The sequence below is a fragment of the Halictus rubicundus genome, chromosome 9 (genome assembly GCF_050948215.1).
Source record: "Halictus rubicundus isolate RS-2024b chromosome 9, iyHalRubi1_principal, whole genome shotgun sequence".
NCBI lineage: Eukaryota > Metazoa > Arthropoda > Insecta > Hymenoptera > Halictidae > Halictus > Halictus rubicundus.
Window position 1 is genome coordinate 13,592,836 of NC_135157.1, and position 21,340 is coordinate 13,614,175.

General features: G+C 39.0%; 2 protein-coding genes across 2 annotated transcripts; both read right to left on the bottom strand.

Moving 5' to 3' along the window:
- Nucleotides 1-146: 146 nt before the first annotated feature.
- Nucleotides 147-5,801, bottom strand: LOC143357003 (uncharacterized). The gene is made up of 8 exons (XM_076793120.1): nucleotides 5,602-5,801; nucleotides 3,293-3,462; nucleotides 3,108-3,184; nucleotides 2,903-3,004; nucleotides 2,727-2,810; nucleotides 1,936-2,176; nucleotides 1,445-1,799; nucleotides 147-1,362 (listed from the first exon to the last, which is right to left on the bottom strand). The coding sequence occupies exons 1-7, from the start codon at nucleotides 5,602-5,604 to the stop codon at nucleotides 1,538-1,540; spliced, it is 939 nt and encodes a 312-aa protein (XP_076649235.1). The 5' UTR covers nucleotides 5,605-5,801; the 3' UTR covers nucleotides 147-1,362; nucleotides 1,445-1,537.
- Nucleotides 5,802-6,911: 1,110 nt separating this feature from the next.
- Nucleotides 6,912-9,112, bottom strand: Asf1 (histone chaperone asf1). The gene is made up of 3 exons (XM_076793275.1): nucleotides 8,535-9,112; nucleotides 8,131-8,246; nucleotides 6,912-8,004 (listed from the first exon to the last, which is right to left on the bottom strand). The coding sequence occupies exons 1-3, from the start codon at nucleotides 8,641-8,643 to the stop codon at nucleotides 7,633-7,635; spliced, it is 597 nt and encodes a 198-aa protein (XP_076649390.1). The 5' UTR covers nucleotides 8,644-9,112; the 3' UTR covers nucleotides 6,912-7,632.
- Nucleotides 9,113-21,340: the final 12,228 nt, after the last annotated feature.

The following is a 21,340-nucleotide window of genomic DNA, read 5'->3' on the forward strand; positions in this document are numbered from 1 at the left end:
GAGATAGATATACTTATACGTATACACATTTTCGCTGAAGTCCCAATAATTCCTTTTTGTTGAGAATATACGTAAATATAAAAGAAAAATAAGAGGAAGAATATTTGGGTATTTTAAAGTGTGGAAGGATACAAAAAGTAGATGTCTCACATGCAAATTTATATATTTTTAAGATCATTTTGTATCACAAATATTTTAACAGAGATCATTTTCACAAGTACCATGCTTTTTAATTGTGATATGTTAATTAACGCACCTTTAGCATATTTATCATAATGGTATATAAGTATGAAATCTTGAAAACTATAATTTTACGAAGATATGATATTATTACATAATAAACATAATCTGGGTGCAGTATGCACCTGATTAGAAGATTCATGAATATGTAATGTGTCTAATGCACTTAAGTCTACAAGAGATATTGAGGTTTTACAACACAATATGTCGATAATGATCACTAAATCCATTCTATCTAATGACTTTTCGAATCGTCATATTTCATAATTGGCGATAATATAAATATTTAGAACTTAACGAAAATGTCTTTTAAAGATCACATTTTTATTAAAGATGTGCAAGAACTCGAAAATGTCGGGAATCCGATCTCGGGATGAGTCGGGAACAGATCGGGATTCCCGAAAGTATAGGGAACCCGAACGACATTTCGGGACTAGATATTTAGGTTTGTATCAACATAAACAACGACGCGATTTCAAAGCTATTCCTGAAATTTTCAGGAATCTCGATATTTTTGAGACCCGCCCGATTCTGAAAAAATTCTTGTCCCAACCGAACCGACATTTTCGGGTTCTCGCACACCTCTTAATTTTTATCCAATGTTTGCTATCATATAGGCGTTACAAAATATTGGTCCTAACATCTTAATTGTCAAGAGATAGTGTATTAATCGCAATAGCTGCTATCAAATAAGTTAGCAGTTAAGGAGTAATACTTTTTTGAAGATGAAATGCAAGACTATGGCGTATTAATGTTATATAATAACAAGGACCTTACTTAATATTTAAAATATACACAAGTCCTTTAACTACTTAATAATTATTTATCCACTTAATTTCTGTCCATCTATTCAATTTTTAAAAAAATGCAACATCATTAAAATTATGATAACAATAAGAGAATAAAATTGAATAAGATGCCACAGAAGGCCATAATATTAACAATTTAAATACAGCAATTGAAACAATTTTGTTGAGAATGTGTTTGAAATTGGAATAAACTCGAAATAGAAATCTCGATAGTCTGTTTGCAATGTTTGTTAACTATAGGCTTCTTTGTAGTCGTTCATTTTTAATATTTTGTCCTTTTTATGTTTGAATCTTTCTCTTGAAGTATTATGACCTAAATAGAAACAAAATAAAATAAATGTAAAAATATACAATTTCTTGCTATGAATTTCAACAATATTAAACTAATTATTTACCACATAAACTGGATAATATTTTCATTAAATTCAGGCACTTGTGTGATAAAATATTACATTGTAATATCTTTTTCCCTTTCGTTTATAAGATCATCAGTCATGATTGAGCACATTTACGTTTATCTGAGCAATTAAAATATTTGAACTCCGAGCTCGTTCTCTACCATCTCGAGTATTGTTCGATCCTGATGTAGAACCATTACCATTGTTATTTTCACTGTTATTGTTATTTGCGGTATCATCCCCAGTTACATTAGAGTTATTTCTTTGAACTAATGCCGCATTAGCACTGTTTTCAACTTGCTCTCTTCCAAATTCTGTTACATTTCTGTCAGTCTGTCCTTCTGTTAATTGTCTAAAAATGAATGTATAAACATTTTATAGCATTTTATAACATTTGTGTTCTTTTAAAATAATTAAATAATAATAATAATGATTTTAAAAATTAGTTACAGAAATACTGTTTACAACTAGGAGAGTTATTTACTTACGCTGGAACCAGTACATTGGGATTATCATTGGCAGATGGTCTTTCAAATGTGGTATTGAATTGCTCCAGTGTATTCGTACTATCATGATTGTTATTTAAATTGTTTTCGTAGTTCGGATCACATGAAACCCAACTTGGATGCTTAAATACACTTGCATTTACCAGTCTATTTTTATCTTTTAAAATTTTATTGTTGTTGAATGGCGTGTATGACAAATTCTTTGGATGATCAATGAAAGGACCTGTAAAATATGTTTTGCATGAGAAAACATGTTGAGTATTCTGTAATCGCTGTTGATGTAACATACATTATTCTATGCTACCTATTACCGCGTTTTGAACAGCTTGCAGTTAATTCAGCGTTCAAGTAGGTAGGTATACTGTAATAAAATATTCGTATTCTTTGTAAAAAAAAAAAATTAACCGTTTTAATGCACAGTTAGTACTGGAAACAAATACAAGAAAATGTTAAGAAGTGAATAATTATGATAGACAAAGCAAACTACAGTGCCCATATTATTTGATTTATGCATTGCTGTCAATTTGTCACACATTATTTTCTATTTAAAATTTAAAAGAGAACACGGAACATTATGTATACGTACATGTATAAACAACTGCAAACAGACAGCAAGCTATTCTATAATCTATCTACATATGAATAAGATTTAAAAAAAAAGAAACTACCTATTGCATTCTATTCTTACGCAAGTGTTGCATGTGTGAAGTAAGTTAAGTATACCGTGTAGTGTAACTGTGAAAATATTTACTAAAATATTTAATAATACTCACTGCTTTCTACTGGTGGGGCAGTTGGTTGCATCACGCAAATACCATCACAGAATTCAGATTTATCGATCTTACACTTTCTACCTCCTATAAAATAATATTACAACAATAATAATATTAAAACCCATAATAATACACAGTTTCATTGTATGTATTAAACCATAAACATGTTTACTTACGTCGTTTAAAAAATATTACACAACCTATAACAATTAAAATAATGACCGCTACTACACCAATTGATGTACAAACAATCCAAATAGTATTTCCATTGCCATCTCCTGTTAAAATAAGATAAAAATAGAAATTCATTATACATTTATGTATTTTAAAAGTGAACAGTGATAAGGAATGTTTTATTAATATTTTTTTAACTTGACTTACCAGAAACATTCTCAGGGGCGTTTATCTTCTTGCACAGATGAGAAAATTCTCCTGTTCCCAATTCTTCAGCATTATAACTGTTGACAAATATATTGTAATTAGCAAGAACATAGAAACTAACCTCTTCAGTATTTTAAGCACAAATATCTTTTAATATAAATATACAAATATAATATATAAATTACTTAGGAAGACACGGCCCACATTGCGATGCACTTCGGGCAGGTTTGATATTTTCTGCCCGGTTGTATCTGCTGCATAAAGTATAATTCACGCATTGTCCCGATACGTGATAACAATACTGTTTCTCCGAACAGTCCACGTCGTCACGACAGAATCCTTCCTCGATCGTACCCTATAAAAAAATTGTTATTTTAAAATACATTATCGCTTGTATATCTTTTCGAAAAATTATTACAAATTTTACAATCTCCGTAAACTGCGTGCTAGTTAATATTTAAATTTCATCGAAATTTAAAATTTTTGCTGCAAACGCGTAATTTCTATGGCCGTTCAAATGTAATACGATAAAAATAATAAGTGATCAATTAAAATAGATAGAATAAGATTGTGGCAATTAAATAATGAAATATTTTATTAGTAATCATATGGACGCGATTCTATTATGCGTAGTAGGTTCGGTATATAATTCAACAAAAAATGGTTAAAAAAAATTCAACAAAAATTAAAAAGATTAAAGTATTTTGTTATTTGATATATTTTATAGACTCAAATTATTTAAAAAATAACAATCTTAGCATCATTAATTATTTAATTGTAAAGTTTCATATTTCGCGAACGCTTCCGAAAGCGACTTCAGTATTAAAAATAAAATTTTATAATATTCATTTTTTTTTAAGATTTTAACCAACGGTGTTTACCGATTGCTGTAGAAAACTTATGCAGTTAAAGAAATAAATATTAAGTTCCCGTAGAACGCGATTTTCCCGCATTGTTCTCTACGAAATGATCAAGGTTCAAAAGCATGAGCAAGCGAATTTCGATGTCTCGAAGGGCCGCCATTTTGTGGAGGGTAGCCGTCCGCCATTCGAGTATGAATTTTGTTCTCGATCATAAAATACTTGTTGCTTATAATAGTCAAAATCAAATTCAATAGTCATTATTTTAACCATCATAAATCTTTATTCACCTCGAGCATAATCTATTCTTTCTAATTGACACCTAAATATTCGTCAATTCTCAACATACATCTAATAACGCAGCAAATAATGACTCACCGAATTTTTTTAATAAGTTGTGGAAATTATATCTTTATTCTTATGCGCTGCATGCTCTCAACCCGAATTAGAATTACAATCACAACTATACCTACAGAAACGTAACATGGATATGCTTTTCATTAAATACGCATAATTAAATCGATAAAAATGATCATTTTTCCCCGAACGTTTAATTTTCGCCGATTCTATCCTTACGATAGAACCACGCGCTTCGCATTACGAAACTAATACTTTTTATTGACATGTAAGAACAATATGAACGAGCCACGTGTGACTGAACTACGACGTAAACAATAATACGACAAGGAAAGACAAAAAAAGTGTTCCCTTATCTGTTACTAAACGTTTATCTGACAACGTTATGCTTGAATATATGAACAAAGTAGATTTACGGTACAATAAAATGATAAAAATCTTGAAAAATCGAAGACTGTAATTGGCCCTGATTCGCTCCTATCTGTTTCCATGAGGATGCATACGAATACTCCTGGTACGGTTGCTGTATGACTCATCGGCGGTGTGACCGCGGGACACCGGCGTTGCGCAGCTAGTACCAGAAAATCATTCCGGTTTCAGTAATAAAAATTCCGCTCGATTCTCGATCAAATGATGCGCATTAAATTATTCGACTACCTTCGACTTTCATTTGTCACGTTGTTCTCATAGAACTAAAAAAAAACTGCGTCGCACGTTACCGATAATCACAGTACAGCACTCGTATGGGAAATAAAAAGTTACTTTTCTCCGTACGCGTTATCGATATCAATTTTCACGGAAAAATTGCACGGAAAAATTCACGGAAAATCAATTTCCCAAATGTTGATGCATGATGATGAAATCACGCTAGAAGAGTAAGAGAGAGAAGGGAGAAGAAGGACGGAGAACGAACGAGATCAAGAATCTTTGCGGATCAACTAAAACTGCACTTGTTTCCAGCGTTGAATTTGTGTAACAATTGAAAATCATATAATAGTTCATTCTTCTACGCATTTCATCTCGCTGGCCTTTTCCGCGATACACATCGCTCTAAATGTTCCGTTTGATTACCTCTTTAACGAGGTCGTGAATCTGTACGCATATGTGTTCATATTCGCGAGATATTTATTGTTAATTTATCTCGGCAAGATTCTTTGAAGTTATCGTATCAAGTTAATTGATCTTACCGGGAAGAGGAATAGATGAACACGACGTTAGGAACAAAATTTTACATTGTGCGACGTAACTAGGAATTTCAAGAGTTGAAGTACACTCACCATTGGAAGAAATGATGCGTCTGTAGAGGGCCTCGAAGTACGTTTCACAGTTGTAATCGCATATGCGTAATAATTGTCTGTATAATTCTGACAGGTTCATTCGAACACACTTTCTCGATACGTCAACCTCTTTCAGTCCCGTAGTCGGTCTTCTCTGGACGCTAGTTCATTCCATACTGGAGCGTGCAGAAGCGTGTCTGAACCTGATCCGGCTGAACCTGTCGCGCTCTCAGGTGGGAGGAGAGGAGGCGGCAGAGTGGGGGAGTCGCTCTCCGTAGTGATGTAGCCCTATCAGCTTCCGAACCTTCCAGAGTAAATCCAGAGCCCCCTATCGAAGGAGGATCCTTATGCGCTTCGCGCCCTTCATTGCATCGATAAATTTTCCGCCAGTCTATCACCACCAATCACCACGCTTTGTTCCTTCCATAACAACAAAATATAACATAAAATGGGAGCGCGCAATTTTCTTGCGAATAGCACTTGCAAACATTCTGTTGAAAAATCGTTGATTAAAAATATGAATTGTCATGTAAATTATGTGAAATTATTTCTATCAAATCCACTAATTTGATTGACGTTCAAATTGAAATACTATATGTATAACAATAAAAATATATTGCAGTAGAAGAGAGTTTGAATAATTAATCCAATTGGCAATGAAATTTTTTTTAGCACATTTGTTAAAACTGAATATAGCGATTCTTAAAGGTTTACAAAAAGTTTAATCCATTCTATATTTTGTTTGCGTACATAGATAAGTAAGCCGTACGCCGCCGTTATCGATATGGTTTGAGACTGTAATTTGATAGCCGGCGACCGCACGCGTGACGCGTGACGTATCAACACAATTGTACACAATTAAAATTGTGGAGCTCAACGGAGGGCACATCTTACCACCCACATATCAATATTATGTTATTGTATATAGTTATGGTCTGCTTGCTATCTTATACCCTTTCTACTTCTTGCCGCCTTTGTATTCTGATTATCGTATCACTTAACACGCACGACGGTTGCTAGGGTTATTGGTGACTGGTGCTAAAATTTTTGACTGCCATTATGGAGGTCACCAATAATGGATAATACATGTGAAATAAATGAAAAAAAAAACATATTCCCAGAATGTCCACTATTACTATATCTGTATTGTCATCATACATTTCTTAAAATTGATCTTTTTATTGAATGAAGGAATAATCAGCAGGTAGTGTCATTAACGATCTCTTTGTTCCGCAAACTTCTCGACCCTCTCTCGTAACAATAAAATATTGGTTGTGAACTTACAAGGGATGAAAAAGTTGAAAACAAGATTTAATGAAGTAAAAAACATAATGTATATTTCTTGATTTAGTATATATGTACATACACTGATGAAATGTGAACAGCCTTATTTCTATTAATTTACCGTACAATAATAAGCCATAACGTAATACTTGAAGTATTCAACACAAAGTTATAGATGCTCCTAGAATCTCATAATAGATCGTCTTAAATTACGTCTAGTAAGAGCTAATGTTTGAAACTTTTTCTTTTGTTTTGCAACCACAACTTTGGAACAAAAAATTGCAAATTCGTATCGCGTTTTATTTTCGTAGACCCTCTTATTTCTTTTATGTTAAACAGTTACTAATAGAAGATTAATTAGTTTAGTTTAAGCTTTAGAATAGTCTCGCAAACTTCACATTTTTGCCTTCTGTCGGATTTGTAATAACATATTATAAATTATTCTTGATTGTTCTTTAATGCAAGTATTTCTGCATAGAATACCGGTAATGATTATAACTTCAATCTCAAAGACGTTTAACATTATCGTATGTAACTTCTTTTCAACTTGCAAGATCTTTTTTTTTTAACAAAAGGAAATCGGTTCATGTACATTGTACAAAAGGCTACCCATATCTCTTAATGTTTCTTCTTTGATGTATCCAAATATATGTATTTTCTTTCCATTTTATTCTTCTTTCCAGGTACTACTTCATTCTTCACATTACAACTGCATTAGTTCACACAATGTTCCCAATCGACAGACATTCACATTACTTCCATGCTATTGTGTGTGCTTTCTGTAAAGCCCAGCGTGGACGTTGGCGCATCTTGCGATGTTTCTTCTAAAGATTGTGCGTCCATGCCCTCTGGTACATTGTTCGTTGTCGAACTTGCACTATCATCCCAATTTATCTTGAATCTAGTAACACGTGGTTTGTCTCCTAAGATGTTTCGTTGTACTTTGTCGAACTGTGGTTGCGGTGGTGGATTTTCTCTCAGTTCGGCATCTGTATATTCATTGTTTATAAAGTAGCCAACGCGCACAAATTCATGTCCTCTGTATGAACAAGTTAACAATACAACTGTAACCCCCAAAGCATCATTGACTGGTATTCTGCTGACGTCTGGAGGATCAGCCTAAAAGTAAATTGGTATATTAAACACATATTCAAATACCAAGTGGAATTTAAATTATAGGCACTATAATCTTTGGGTTAACAAATTTGGTGTACAATTTAATTGTTTTTCATGTTGTTAATTTACCTGAAATACGAACATATGTCTTCCCTCAGGGATTGGACCAACGTATATTGTGTCTAAAACCTGATCAAATTCCTCGGATTCGGCACTGCCGACATAGATCATTTTCCATTCTAAATCTGCAATCGTTAGTAACCATACAACGTTATTTATTTCAATTATACAATTAATTAGGAAAATTTATTTTGCGAAGGAAAACATATTTAACTAACCACTATCAATACTTTTCTGAAAGTTCAAACTAGAAAAAAATAATACATTTATGTGTCCTTGGAGAACATACCACTGGACCGTTTAAACTAACCTAGTATAGTGTTCAAAGCATTAAGAAATGCTATTAATTCAAGTATCACAGAAGTAAACGTATACTTATACTTATAAATGAGAACAAAGATTATGGATAGTACCTTCTTTTAATTCTTCGATACATTCAAACGTGACTTCAAATTGGAACGGGTTTAAAAACGGCGAAGGATTGTCGAGAACAGCTACGTTCGCTAGCTGAACTTTGGCCATCGTTGTTGTTGTTTAACTAAAATGTTCACTGAATGATCCGTATTTAACGATGACCGATTGGAAAAATCGTTATCCAAGTCCTACCCGTTTAAACCGTATTTCCAAATTAATCTGATATGAAGCGAACGATCTCGAATCGAAGGATAAGCATTCTAACGCTTGGCACAGGTCGCTTTGGCGGGAACAGAACCGAAACACATTTCCGGTATCTTGTCCGTTGCTTTTATGCAAACACAACAAATCAAAAATCGCTCTCCTGAACTTGGCGCGAACTTTAAGTACTGCTTGGAAAATGCTAGCTGTAGTTTCATTAACGTATTAATAATCTTTTCGGGTGAAATTTACCCTCGTAATCTCAAAAAATTCATTAGATACGTTTATCTGTTTAATTGAGAACTCTGGTGAAAGTCAATTAAAATTTTCAAGATAAATTTGAAATGACAAACGGCGAAATTTTCAAAAGTAAAAAAGTAAGCTAAAACGAACTGGATTTTTCAATTGAAATAAAGTTTTTCACTAAATGAATTGCTTACAAATTGAAATGAAGTTGCTTGACCTAACCTTCCTTAAGGACTATTTACAATGAAGAAAATTACAACTGGTGGAGTTGCAAATTTTCGCAGGTAATATCTTTTAATATATTGTCAACGAAATTTGTTTAATTGCGAAACTACTTATTCTGTTAATAAAAATTGTAATGGATGGGTTACGGAACGCATGAAAAAGTCCACTGAAGTACAGACACAGCTAAAAAATCACTGGTTTTCTTGCGCCCTCTACATACATGAATTCGTACTAAACAATTTTAAATTCACGAGTTATCGGTAGTGTTCAGCTTGACACGAAAATAATAATGGCAGAGAGGAAATGAGATTGCTCATGCTCGGAATTTTAGTGCCCCCACTTTTCTGCATCATCTTTTTAGCCTGGAACAGAACCTGCATCATCTTTTTAGCTTGGAACAGAACCTGCATCATCTTTTTAGCCTGTATTAGAACCTGCATCATCTTTTAAGCGGGATCAGAGCCTACATAGAAGAGCCTCTTTTAACATAGAAGTAGTATCCACTCTGGCATTATTTGGAATCCGCTGTTAATGATGCAGGTTCTGGTCCAGGCTAAAAATTAGACTAGGGGGCAGCACTATACCGGGGACACTAAAATCCCGGGCGTGAGAACTCTCATTTCCTCTGTGCTAATGGATCTCTAAAAAGTAGAAAATCGACGAGAAAAATATATCGAGTGATTAGTGTATTCCTATACGATCTCGTCTCTGTATACTTATCCAAGATTCGCGAAATCGATCGTGACGGTAAAACAGTAAACAGTACAGTTTACCATTCTACCGATAGGTGGCAAGCCTGTGGACATTTCGGACGACTCCCGTGCGAAAAATACCCTGCTACGTAAATTCCGAATGACCCCATAATTCGCCAATGCGAGATCTAAGTGACTTCTGTCAAATACCGTCTACAAACAAAAACTGGCGTATTGAACGCGCACAGGTACCGAGTCACGACCTTCGTATTCCGTACACACTTGTCGGGGAGCATTCGGGCTTTGACACACAGTCTCTCGGACGTCCTTTCCCTTAGACGACGTTGCGAATCCTTGTTAGCCGAGGGTGAGTTCGGCCATGTTGTTGAGTTCGACGACCGGAGGAGATATATATTCGAAATTCGTATCGTAACGTTCCTGTTTCTGGTCCGGCCGTTCGTCAGCGAATGATGCAGTACTGAACGATATGTGGATTGCCGAGAAGAGGTAAGTTCCCATTATCTCTTTCTCGTCAACTTAAATCGTCGTCGCCGCGTTCTCGCCCGTTCGTTCGCCCGTCCGTCCGTCCGTCCTCCATCGCGTTCCATAATAAACATGAATTAAGGTCGATACGCCGACTGTATCATGTCGCTCAAATAAAGCATACAATTACATGGTTTAAACGGTTGATAGGATTTCGATTAGAACCGTGCAACCCGCGGGCCAAGAAATTCGCCCGATCGTATCACGATCGGATCGCGCTCCGGTCCGTTCGCAGGCATTAAACTCGGTTCACGAACCCATTCGAACGCCGGGCGGCAGAATCAAACGGATCGCGCCAGAAACTCGTTTGCGCGGTGCACACGGTTTTTCGAGTCGCGTTTTTCTTCCAATCATTTATTTTCGCACATCTTAATCGCCCCGTAACCAATACAGGGGATATATTTTCAGCGCGAAATGCTAAGAATTTAAATGTCGACGAGCCGCAACGGACTCCGTACCGATGGCATTCGACTTTAACGTTTATTTCGACTTCCAATAGCGGTTCCTCTCAGTCTTTTCCGCTACGTATAATGGTAATAGTTTGACTGCAAATTTTATATACGCTTAAGAAAAATACATTATTTTCAATTTCCTAAAATTATTGCGGGACAATACATATTTCTATTTAACTGCTGTTTTTATCTTGTACAGTAGAAATTTGCAGTTTAGTAATATAATTAGACAGTAAGTTTTTACGTAAAATTAGTCTATACGTTACAAATCTTCTTTTAGATAATATATTTAAAAGAAATTATTAGGTGAAAAATCGTTTAATAAATTCTTAGCTGTGGTCTATAAATTTTGAAACATTAAGTAATCGCCGATAGGCAATACGTTGATACCGAGATATCTTAAATTCCGCGACTCGATTATCAACGTCGGTCCAGTCAGGCAGATTTTATGCAACGCCAAAGGACTCCGTTGTTCTCGGCAAACGTTCTCGCGGTAGCCGTGTATTTAAATGTTTCGTGCGTACACTTTTTTCCACATTATGGAGCGCCTAGCCCAAGGCAGGTGGTAAAACACGTGGCATGCGTAGAGAGAACATGCACCGGTCCCCGTGTTTTTCTTTCCTCGTCTTTTTTCGTCTTTCGGTCACCGGCATATACCATTCTCTTTTCAGCCTCCGCGCTTTCCTCTCGCTCGCGCATATGTTATACCTTCTGCGTTCGTATTGCACACGACACACGGGCAGAAAGAAAGCGCGGTGCATCCGGAGGTTCTCACCCTCGAGCACAATTTGCACCGGGAACGCAAAGAATAGACACGATTGAATAGTCGCGCGTGTCGTCGCAGTTCCCGAATCAACTCTGTAAACATTATCGAAAGGTTATTAACCCCCAGCGACGCCGCCTTGTATTTTTCGACTGCCAAATGACACTCCGAGGTCTCCCGAGGAAAGAAATTTCAAAATATTCAGTAAAACACACCTCCGGGTGTACAGGTTGGCCCGGAAAAAAGTCGTGTGCTCGAACGAAGAAGCTTCACATTTGCAATTATTTTTTTATACGGTAGTTAACAATTACAAGCACTTTAATAAATAAATATTGAAGATCGGTTTTAGGAGTTTGCATGTAAAACTTAAAGCTTTCGGAAGATATTTGTTTGTCGCAAACGACGATCGATTCGTCATTTTTATGATGCGCATGGCCACAGATTCGAGACGATTTTCGAGGTTGGTCGCTATCTGCGTCGCCGAAGGTTTTTTGCGTCGATATCGTCTTTCTTATCCGCGGATCCGGTAACCCAGAAAGGTATAAGGTAACGCGGCTGGCGAACTCTTCTCGAAGGGTCAGCTTTCTCTTTCCGAAAGAAAATATTCGAGAGAAACAATCGAGCATGCTGTGCCCGTACAGGCGCCATCCTCCCCGCAAGAAAACCGTAACAGAATACACGTCTCGAGTCCATGGGGGTACACCACCATCATTTTCCGGAACGCAACACTTCTACCATTTTTTTTTTCAGCTCAAACAATTAATCTTTTGTTTCGAATTATCGAGGAAGCGAAGATTGACACTGGAAACACTGTACCGCATTTGATACGTTTGTTTACGGCATAGAATTACGAATAAAACAAAATTGGTTGAGCTAATATACAGGGTGTCCCAAAAATACCTTCTGGAAAAGAGTGATTTTTGAGCTCATTTTTCGCAAAGGGAAATGTTACAATATTTTTTGTGACACTGTATATTAGTTAATAGTCTACAATAATAATATATCTAGCGTATAAATAGTCGAAAAACTAGCTGAGAATTTTTCACTCTAGAAATGCGTTTTGGAGCGAATTGCGGGTCGAAGCAATTCAGACTGTGAATTCCTGTGGGATTCTTGAGCAGCGACGTTTGTCCCGCCGGGGAAAAAACCATATCAGTAATGTTTAACAGGCGCCGCGTATCTGGCCCTGGAAAGCCATGATTAACCACAGCCGCGTTCTCGCAAACTGGATCCGCTCTGCCTACCTAACATCAGCTCCGGCGTACCATTTCCCTATATTTGCTTTGCGGTAAAAGCAAAGCAGCCCGGAACAGCCATAAAACCTACCGATAAATTCCTTCGTTAACAAGTAGTTGTTCCCGGAAAGTCAGCCTCGAACGAAACTTCACGCTTCCCGAAAAACTGTTCACAATTATTAACACTTTTGGCCGAAGGTCTAACTGCCTGAACCGCCACAGATACAGCCTTAGATTTCGTTTTTGTGACGTAGATGTTCCCAGACGTTGGGTGATCACGTTATTCGAGCCGCTCGCGAGTTGACGATTAGGACAATCAGTTCACAAGTGGAAGTCTAGCCACACCGAATCAGTTTGGAAATTACAGTACACAAGAAAATATATTTTTTCCACTGGGACTCTGATGTCTCTCGTAGGAAAGCATTTCTTTTTTCGTTCTGCTGGCCAGCAGAATTGCATTCGCAAAGAGCAGGCCGGCTAATCAGAAATCGAAAGCCACGGAACGGAATAATGGATTGACCGGTCATTAACATTTTTTTTCCCTTATTGTGATCTAAACCCGACCCCTGATATTGAGAGACCAGATGGTACGAGTCCACCCCTGCTCCATTTCGAGTTTCCAAGCGTTCAAGAATCTACATGACCCCTCGCTAATCCCCCCACTCCATCATGCATATCGCCCATATTGCGTCCCATTGACAACTTGCATAGAGCACTCGAAAAGCACGCCTGCATGCTCGCTAGACGCGGATCTGATTATTCTAATTCGCCATTCAGGACAAATCCGAAATGAATAAATTTCTACCGTCTCAGGTTTGCCGCCGTCGACTCGTTCAACTCTTCGCGGGGGGACTGGTTTTTTTCGATTTCGAGCGATGCATTGAACGCTTGCGAAATTAGCAGCGCAAGCGACAAAGATCGATGACGGAATTACTTGTGCAGGTTTTAAAATGAATTTTTACGTTGATACATTCACTGTACTAAACTTGATTAGGATCTGTAACATGCAAGAAAGTTGGAGAATTGCTCAGTATCATACATTTAATTTTTTGCAATTTTTATCTGATTAACCCCTTAACGCACAGTTTTTTTTTAAAAAACCGGCAAAAATAAATCAATTTTTGTTCCATGGAAAAAGGCAATATTTTATTCTTGAATAAATAAGCGTTATAGCTTAGAATCCCATGTAAACGATAAATATCAATAAAACGATTATTTTTCTTTGCTTTCACATTGTTATTTTCAATTCTCGATTATATTCGAGCGTGAAAAATTATAGCAGCATAAAATACAACGCCGCTCGAATTATCTCGAGTGTGCACAGTTTGGCCTGTGTAGCGCGCTCGAATTCACTCGAGCGTACAAGTTAAGGGGTTAAATATCTTACTTTGATTTTATTGAATTTTTCGGGTTTCTAGTTCGGCGATCAAAGCGTTAATGAGATCGCGTCGAGTGTCGCGAACACTTATGGTCGGGCGGTGTGTGTACAGACTGAACACCGTGTGGGTTAAGCTCCGATACCCGAGATTGGACCGCATGGTGGCCCATAATACCGGCGGACGCGCGGACCTTCGATGATTCGGCTCCGTTGCTAGTTGATCTCCGTTCATCCTGGCTTCCAGAGCATGTCACGCTTCTACTTATCAATATTAACTCGGCTGTTGGGTAGATAGAGTGACGTCAACCCACGGACCCGGTGTCCCGCATGGCAACTGGCAAGGCGCGGTGTGCCGGCCAGGACGCAAGGACACACAAACGCCACGCCGAGCATAACGCACGCGGCGTGGCACATTCGTGGCGTGGCGTGCCGTGCCGTGCCGCGTTTCGACAACGCACAGCACTCGTTTCCCTCTTACTCTCGCACGCAGCCCTCGTGCCGCGTTTCTTCCTCTCCAACCCTCCTCCTCATCTCTTTCTCTCTTCCTCCAACCCTGCTTCTTCTCTCTTTCTCCTCCCCCTACCTCCCTTCTCGACTGTCACTCCCCTCCCCTCCCCGTTCCCCCGTTGTGCCTTGCCGTGCCCTTTCTTCTCCTTACACCTTTTGTAAACTCTTCCTCTTTTTTCGAACGCGTTTTCTTTCAATCTCATTTCCGCTCGTTCGCTCGTTCGCTGTTTTCTTCCCTCCTTCTCCCTCCTGTTCGCGTCTCCTCGTCCCCGCCGCCGGCTAATTCTTTAATTTTCACTCCGGTACCCTGTCAACCTGCAATTTTTAATGTACTTGTCGGCCTACTCGTGCTTTTGGGGAAGCTTCTCGGATGAGTAATTACGTTCGAAGGGAATAGGGGTTGCTAGTCTACCTTATTAGTAGTCTATCTACCGGTATAATCGAAGCGAATGTTTCATTCGCTTGGGAAATTTGTTACAGAAAAATAGCACCGAACGCCGCCATAGAAGAATTTTTTAATTTTTATTTACTGTACTGACTCGGACAAGTATTTCAAAATTGATAACTAGGCTGCGGATCTTTATGCAAAATCAAAATTTTGTGTATAAATTGCAAGGTACAAGAGCTTTATAGCGTTGAAAACAATATACAGTGACTCCTACTAATTTTAAAAATCGTATATCTTTGTTAACACTAGGTTTACGGAGCACTAAAAATGACTATTTTACATTACTTTGCAAAAATAACATGATTGTATCTCTCAAAATTTATGGCCATCTTTTTAATAATATATATCCAAACAAATCAATTTGTTAAATAATTCCTCATGGATGCATCTTTACAATCTCAATATTCGTAAATTAAAAATATTAGAATCCGTCATTTTGACGGGTCCCGTAAATCTCGTGTTAATATTGGACCATATGACTTGGATTTTTTTAAAGAAGTTAGCACAATTGGTTGCTACATAAAGTGAAAAAGATTTTTACAAAAATTGCAATTGGCCGAAGTTCCAGAGAAAATACTAAAAGTTGTATTTTGCAATACTAAATACTAAAAGTTGTATTTTATGTGGACTAATATTGAAAATTTAGAAAGTTCGATTTGTAGACCTGTATGAATTATACATATTCTGAGAATTTCCTCAAAATCGGTCAACGTTGCAATGAGCTGCAGATGTCTCAAAATGATCACATAAGGGCGAAATTCCCTGACAAGGCCAAAATTCTGCGACTTTCGCCCTTAAGTTTTCATCGTTAAACGTTTGTTAGCTCAGTGCAACGTTGACCGATTTAGATGAAATATTCGGAATATGTATAATCGATACAGATGTACGAAACGTACTTTTTAAATTTGTAATATAAGCCCGCATAAAAAAGTTGCAATATACAACTTTTAGTACTTCCTCTGCAATTTCGACCAATTGCAATTTTAATCAAACCTTTTTTTCACGTTACGTAGAAATCCAATTGTTCAAACTTCTCAAAAAAATTCAAGTAGTATGGTCCAATATAGACAAAGCTATGCGATTTTTAACACTAGATTTACGGGACCCGTCAAAATGACGGATTCTAATATTTTCAAATTGCGAATATTGAGATTGTAAAAATGCATTCATGAGCAATTATTTAACAAATTGATTTCTCTGGGTATATATTATTAAAAGAATGGCTACAAACTTTGATCAACACATTCATGTTATTTTTATAAAGTAACGTAAAATGGTCATTTTTAGTGCTCCGTAAACCTAGTGTTAAGATCGTCCGAATATTAGTGGGGGTCACTGTATATCTAGCGATTATGAATGGACAACAAGATCAGCGGCCTAATTATCTACCTGAAGTGTCAGCCCACGTGTCCAGGGCTTAAAATGAATTTAATTTTATCGCCTCCGTGGACGTTCTTCGCGAATACGAGGAACAGTATCGTTACAAGGAAAGCTCGTAGCGTGAATAATTAGCAGAGGGTTGAAAGCCTCTTTTATCACCGAGCATCTTCCCGAGCGTTTCTCGTGAATCCATTACCCGCTTCGCCTTGTACCTGACGTGTCCTTCCTATGTCTCCTCCCATCGATATTTTCATTCCTCTTCTTCGACCGTGTTCGGTCCCTTTTCCCCGGTTACTGTTCCTGCACGCGCGGCGACGTTGTTCGTCGTGCGTTTCTCCTCTCTTTCCCTCGATCTCTCGGCGGATCCGCAGCCTCGGGCCGAGGGTACTCGCGGCTGAACCGCACGCATCATCGCCGAGTGAAAGAGAGGCGTGCAGGGCGCAGGGGTTCGCCTCGTCTCGTTCCGTTTCTATGAACGCGGCAGCTGTCTTCTATTTGTCTTCTCTCACACTGGCAGACGGTGTCGTTGCGAATCGTCCGGCTCTCCGCACGGTGTCCGCCGGCTCGCGACAGGATGCTCTTCAATCTCGCCGTTGCTCGACGGACTGATAAAACTTGTCTGCCGGTGACCGATTCGCAGATGTCATCGTTGACTAGCGTTACCCTGCTATATTTCGAGTTCAGGCCCGGCCCGACCCGCTCCTCGCACGCCCACGCGACATCCCTCGCGGAAAATCCGCTTCATGAGTAATCCCATAAAATACAGAAAAGTTATAAAAATGCCTCCAGCGATCGAACTGGAAGAAACGAATGTATTAACTTTTATCGTTGCCTCTGTATACGAAGAGAGGGATGCGAAAGCTCCTCTCCGCGCTTTCATAACAAATGGCATTTCCAGCGATGCGGGGAGTCAAACGTTATTCTGGAGGACAGGGTCAAGAAAAAGGGTTAAGTATCAGGGCTTGACCTGCGAGGCATTGTTGCACCTAGCTGTAGCGGCAGCGGCGATTCCCGACAACAATTGAACACGGTTGCAGACATCGTGGCGCAACAATCATCGAGACGCGTACTGACCCCTTTTTTTTTTGGCGGGACAGCAGATTCGGCTGAGCCAGTGCTACCCCTGGGCTATTGTCGTAGACTCACTTTGTTTACTCCCGTCGGTAAGTCGCCGGTGCCCGTCGTTTCTTGAACGAAACGCAACAGACGGGATTCATCTGCGAGCATTGAGATTCCGCTGTACAAACAGGGGGAGGGGGTACGCGATCGCCTTTGAACCGAAACTCGACGCAAAGTGTAGGGGACGAGCGAACGAATCCGAAGATATTTGCCCGTTAACTCGGAACCATTTGCGAGCGAACGAGATTTCCCGGAGTCTAACGTCCTCCGTGACATTTTTTTTTCGTTTCGTTCTCCGAACGGCGAGATACGGGGTCGCACACGAAGCCCGATTCCAAACCCCATCGGAGAATTTCGATTCCAGTCAATATTTATGGAGATACGCGAGCGGCTCGTGTTACGCCGACCACCGTGACTCAGATGGAGCGCATAATCCTTTCGTAAATATTTCCTCCGTTGACGGAGTCGGTCGCGTCGCCGCGCCAGCCGCCCTATTAACGCGGACACGTGTTTCTTAATTTGACGATTAACGTTCGGATGCGCGAGCTCGGTACGCGTAACCCGACCCCTGGCGAAGTTACGGGACAGTTAATTACTCGGCTGTTGGCGCGACCGTTGCGACACGCCGCAAAACCGCCGATACGGAGGCTGTTTGCCGTAGCCTTTACCGATCCCTGTAATTTCCTCCTCGTGCTTCAATTTGACGCCCACAAAACTGTTATTGCGGCTTCATATCGGAAACCTTTATTAAACGCGGGACCGTTAGCGGCCAGCATGATTTTATTCGACGCCACGACAACAGTCGTTCGCGGAGCTTGTCCGGTCGAATAACTCCTTGAATGGAAAACTAAATTCAACAAGTGAAGATGAAAATTATTCCGTGACTGGGAGTCTTGTGCATTCGTGACAAAAATGAGCCGGCGACGTGTGTTACATTATTCGTAATTCTTTGAAATTATTGGCAGAAGAATTTAGAAGGACGAAAGTGCATTAGAGGTACCCATAAGTAATCAATTATTTGCAAAGACATCAGGGTAAAGCTTATTTTCAACGATACTATAAAGATGTTCGTACACCTTGGTTTGGGCATAAAAAGCTAACCCATTGTTTCAGTTAATAGATGCAGGGCGGACCATTATCATTTGGCTGCTTCACTTGCTCGCATTGGCATTATCGATAACCCTAAATGTAAATGTAACCAAGAGCAAGAAACGCTTCACCATGTTCTATGGCAGTGTGACCTGTATAATGATCGGAGGATAAAACTTATCCAAAATCTTTCTAAAGCAGGTTTCCAATTGCCATTGGACATAGGTTGCTTAATAAATAGCTGATCCTAATATTAATGCGTGCGTCTATATAATAGCCTTTTTAAATACATGTAACCTACGTGCCTAAGAATTTTTGTTCCTTTTTATATCGTTGCTATCGTTTTCGTTATACCATACATTATACTATGTAATACTCTGTATTAAACATTCCGTAACAATAAATCTCATAAGAGATTTCCCAATTAAAAAAAAAAGAGAAAAAAAATTATTTGCAAAGAATTTGTTTTGCCTTTAGTTCTGTACCGATCGTTGAAGAGGAAACACGTATTCTTCTACAGTTTTCGGTGAGCATTATTTAAGAAATAAAACATTCACTTCTGTAGAAGATGCAAGGAGGCAGCTCGAGTCATATTTTGCTTCACGAGCCCAGGATTTCTATAAGAGGGGGATTGAAAATTTGCAGGGAAGATGGCAAACTGTCCTTGAGAATGATGCAGATTATATAATAAATTAAGAAATAAAAACTTGAATTTACTACAAAGTTTGCTCTAGATTTCAAAATAATTACCTATGGGTCCCCCTAATATTTCGGTTTTATTACGATTACAGTCCAAGTGACCATGGGGGTCACAGGGCTCCATCGTATCGTGGTGGACAATACGAACATATCTGTGCCCTGTTTTTCCGACTGTTCTGCACGCCGATGCGTGGCAGCGGAGTTCGAGAACCTCCCGAAAATCCGGTACAGGAAGCGCGCAATTTATGCCGGTTTTTGGCCAGTTACCGATCCCCGAGTCCGCGAGTACCGCAATACGACCGTGGAGCTCGTGGTTGCCGAAGCCGCGGCGCGTTAATACGAGCGAAATTACGGGGTGCCGCGTGTTCCTTGTGCGAATACCAATAGCGCCATCGCCGAGCACCGGTTCTCAACCGGTTCGTAACAGCACCGAGCGATCGAGCCTCGAGCATCCTGGCCGCCGAGGGATCGAATGAGAACCCGGAAGGCGGACTCTCCGCGCACATCAAAGGGAAAAACCTGTCTGCATCGTGAAACGACCTGCATCCATTCTCAGAGGTATCGTTGTGCCTTCTGCCAACGTGTATGGTAGAAGGCATCCCTTTTGTGCCGGATCTCTGCCGTCTTCTGCCTCCCGGCGAGCCCTGCGGCTGCTGGATCCTCTCGTGAAAATTCGAGTAAACTGTATAATGATCGGACGCCGCCGATCGTTTCGCGTCACGCGGAATACGAGATCGCGTCTACACTTCGCGAAAATTAGCGTTCCTCTCTTATTTCCGTCGCGGGCGACTCCGCAGTCAACAAACGAAACTACGTTCTCGTTTCTATTCGAGTGGTCTATGGGAATATTCTTAATTATATACAGGGTGGCCCACATAACTCTGAACAGCTCAATATCTCGAAAACTATGCCACAGATTTTAAAGTTCTTAGTCTTAAATTGCATGGAACTGAAGGGCCTTTCTGACTACATAAACGTGAAGTGGCCTCCCTTCCCCTTTAACGGGGGAGGGGAGGTATCTTTGTAATTTTAAATGGAACCCCCTATAAAATGTTACATATTTAGATTCTACCGGAAAAAACAAGTCAATTTTGTCTGAAACATTTTTTTGTCAGATACTTCCATGGTGAGATATAACAGTTTGAAGTTTCGAGTTGTAGGTACTTGAAGCGCTCGGAAATAGCGTTATGGAATTATACGCGCTTCATAATTTAGAAACATTTCATAATTTAGAAAAGCGGCTTAGTAAAGCTGTCACTAATGAAAATAATAGTGCCAGTATTCTTGCTGCAATTACATTAAATCCTCATATTAGTCAACGTACACTTGCACAAACATCACATATTAGTCGTTCATCAATTCAACGAATTTTGAAACGGCAAAAGTATCATCCATATCACATGGTTTTATCACAAGAGCTTTCGATAGCAGATTACGATCACCGCGTAAGATTTTGTGAGTGGCTGCAGGGTGTTGTGGAAAACGACTTTTTGTGCAAAATACTTTTTTCGGATGAGGCCACTTTTATGAATTCAGGGCATGTAAATAAACATAATCTGCATTATTGGGCCGTGGAAAACCCAAATTGGATGCGATGTGTTCCCTTTCAACATCGATGGTCTTTAAATGTTTGGTGTGGCCTAAGAAGAGATTTTGTGATTGGACCTTATTTTTTCAAAAAACTGTAACATCTGTAAGTTATTGTGATTTCTTAAAAAATCATTTGCCTGCGCTTTTGGAAGATGTGCCACTGCACGTTAGAAGAGAAATGTGGTTCCAACAAGACGGCGCTCCTCCACATTTTGCAATCATCACCAGGCAATTTTTG

Coding starts and splice junctions, on each gene's coding strand:
- LOC143357003 (XM_076793120.1), bottom strand. Junction 3,005..3,107: donor CGCCCCTGAGAATGTTTCTG/GTAAGTCAAGTT, acceptor TTATTTTAACAG/GAGATGGCAATGGAAATACT. Junction 1,800..1,935: donor CCCAATGTACTGGTTCCAGC/GTAAGTAAATAA, acceptor ATTCATTTTTAG/ACAATTAACAGAAGGACAGA.
- Asf1 (XM_076793275.1), bottom strand. CDS start 8,643: ATGGCCAAAGTTCAGCTAGCGAACGTAGCTGTTCTCGACAATCCTTCG. Junction 8,247..8,534: donor TATCGAAGAATTAAAAGAAG/GTACTATCCATA, acceptor TAACGATTGCAG/ATTTAGAATGGAAAATGATC. Junction 8,005..8,130: donor GACATATGTTCGTATTTCAG/GTAAATTAACAA, acceptor ATTTACTTTTAG/GCTGATCCTCCAGACGTCAG.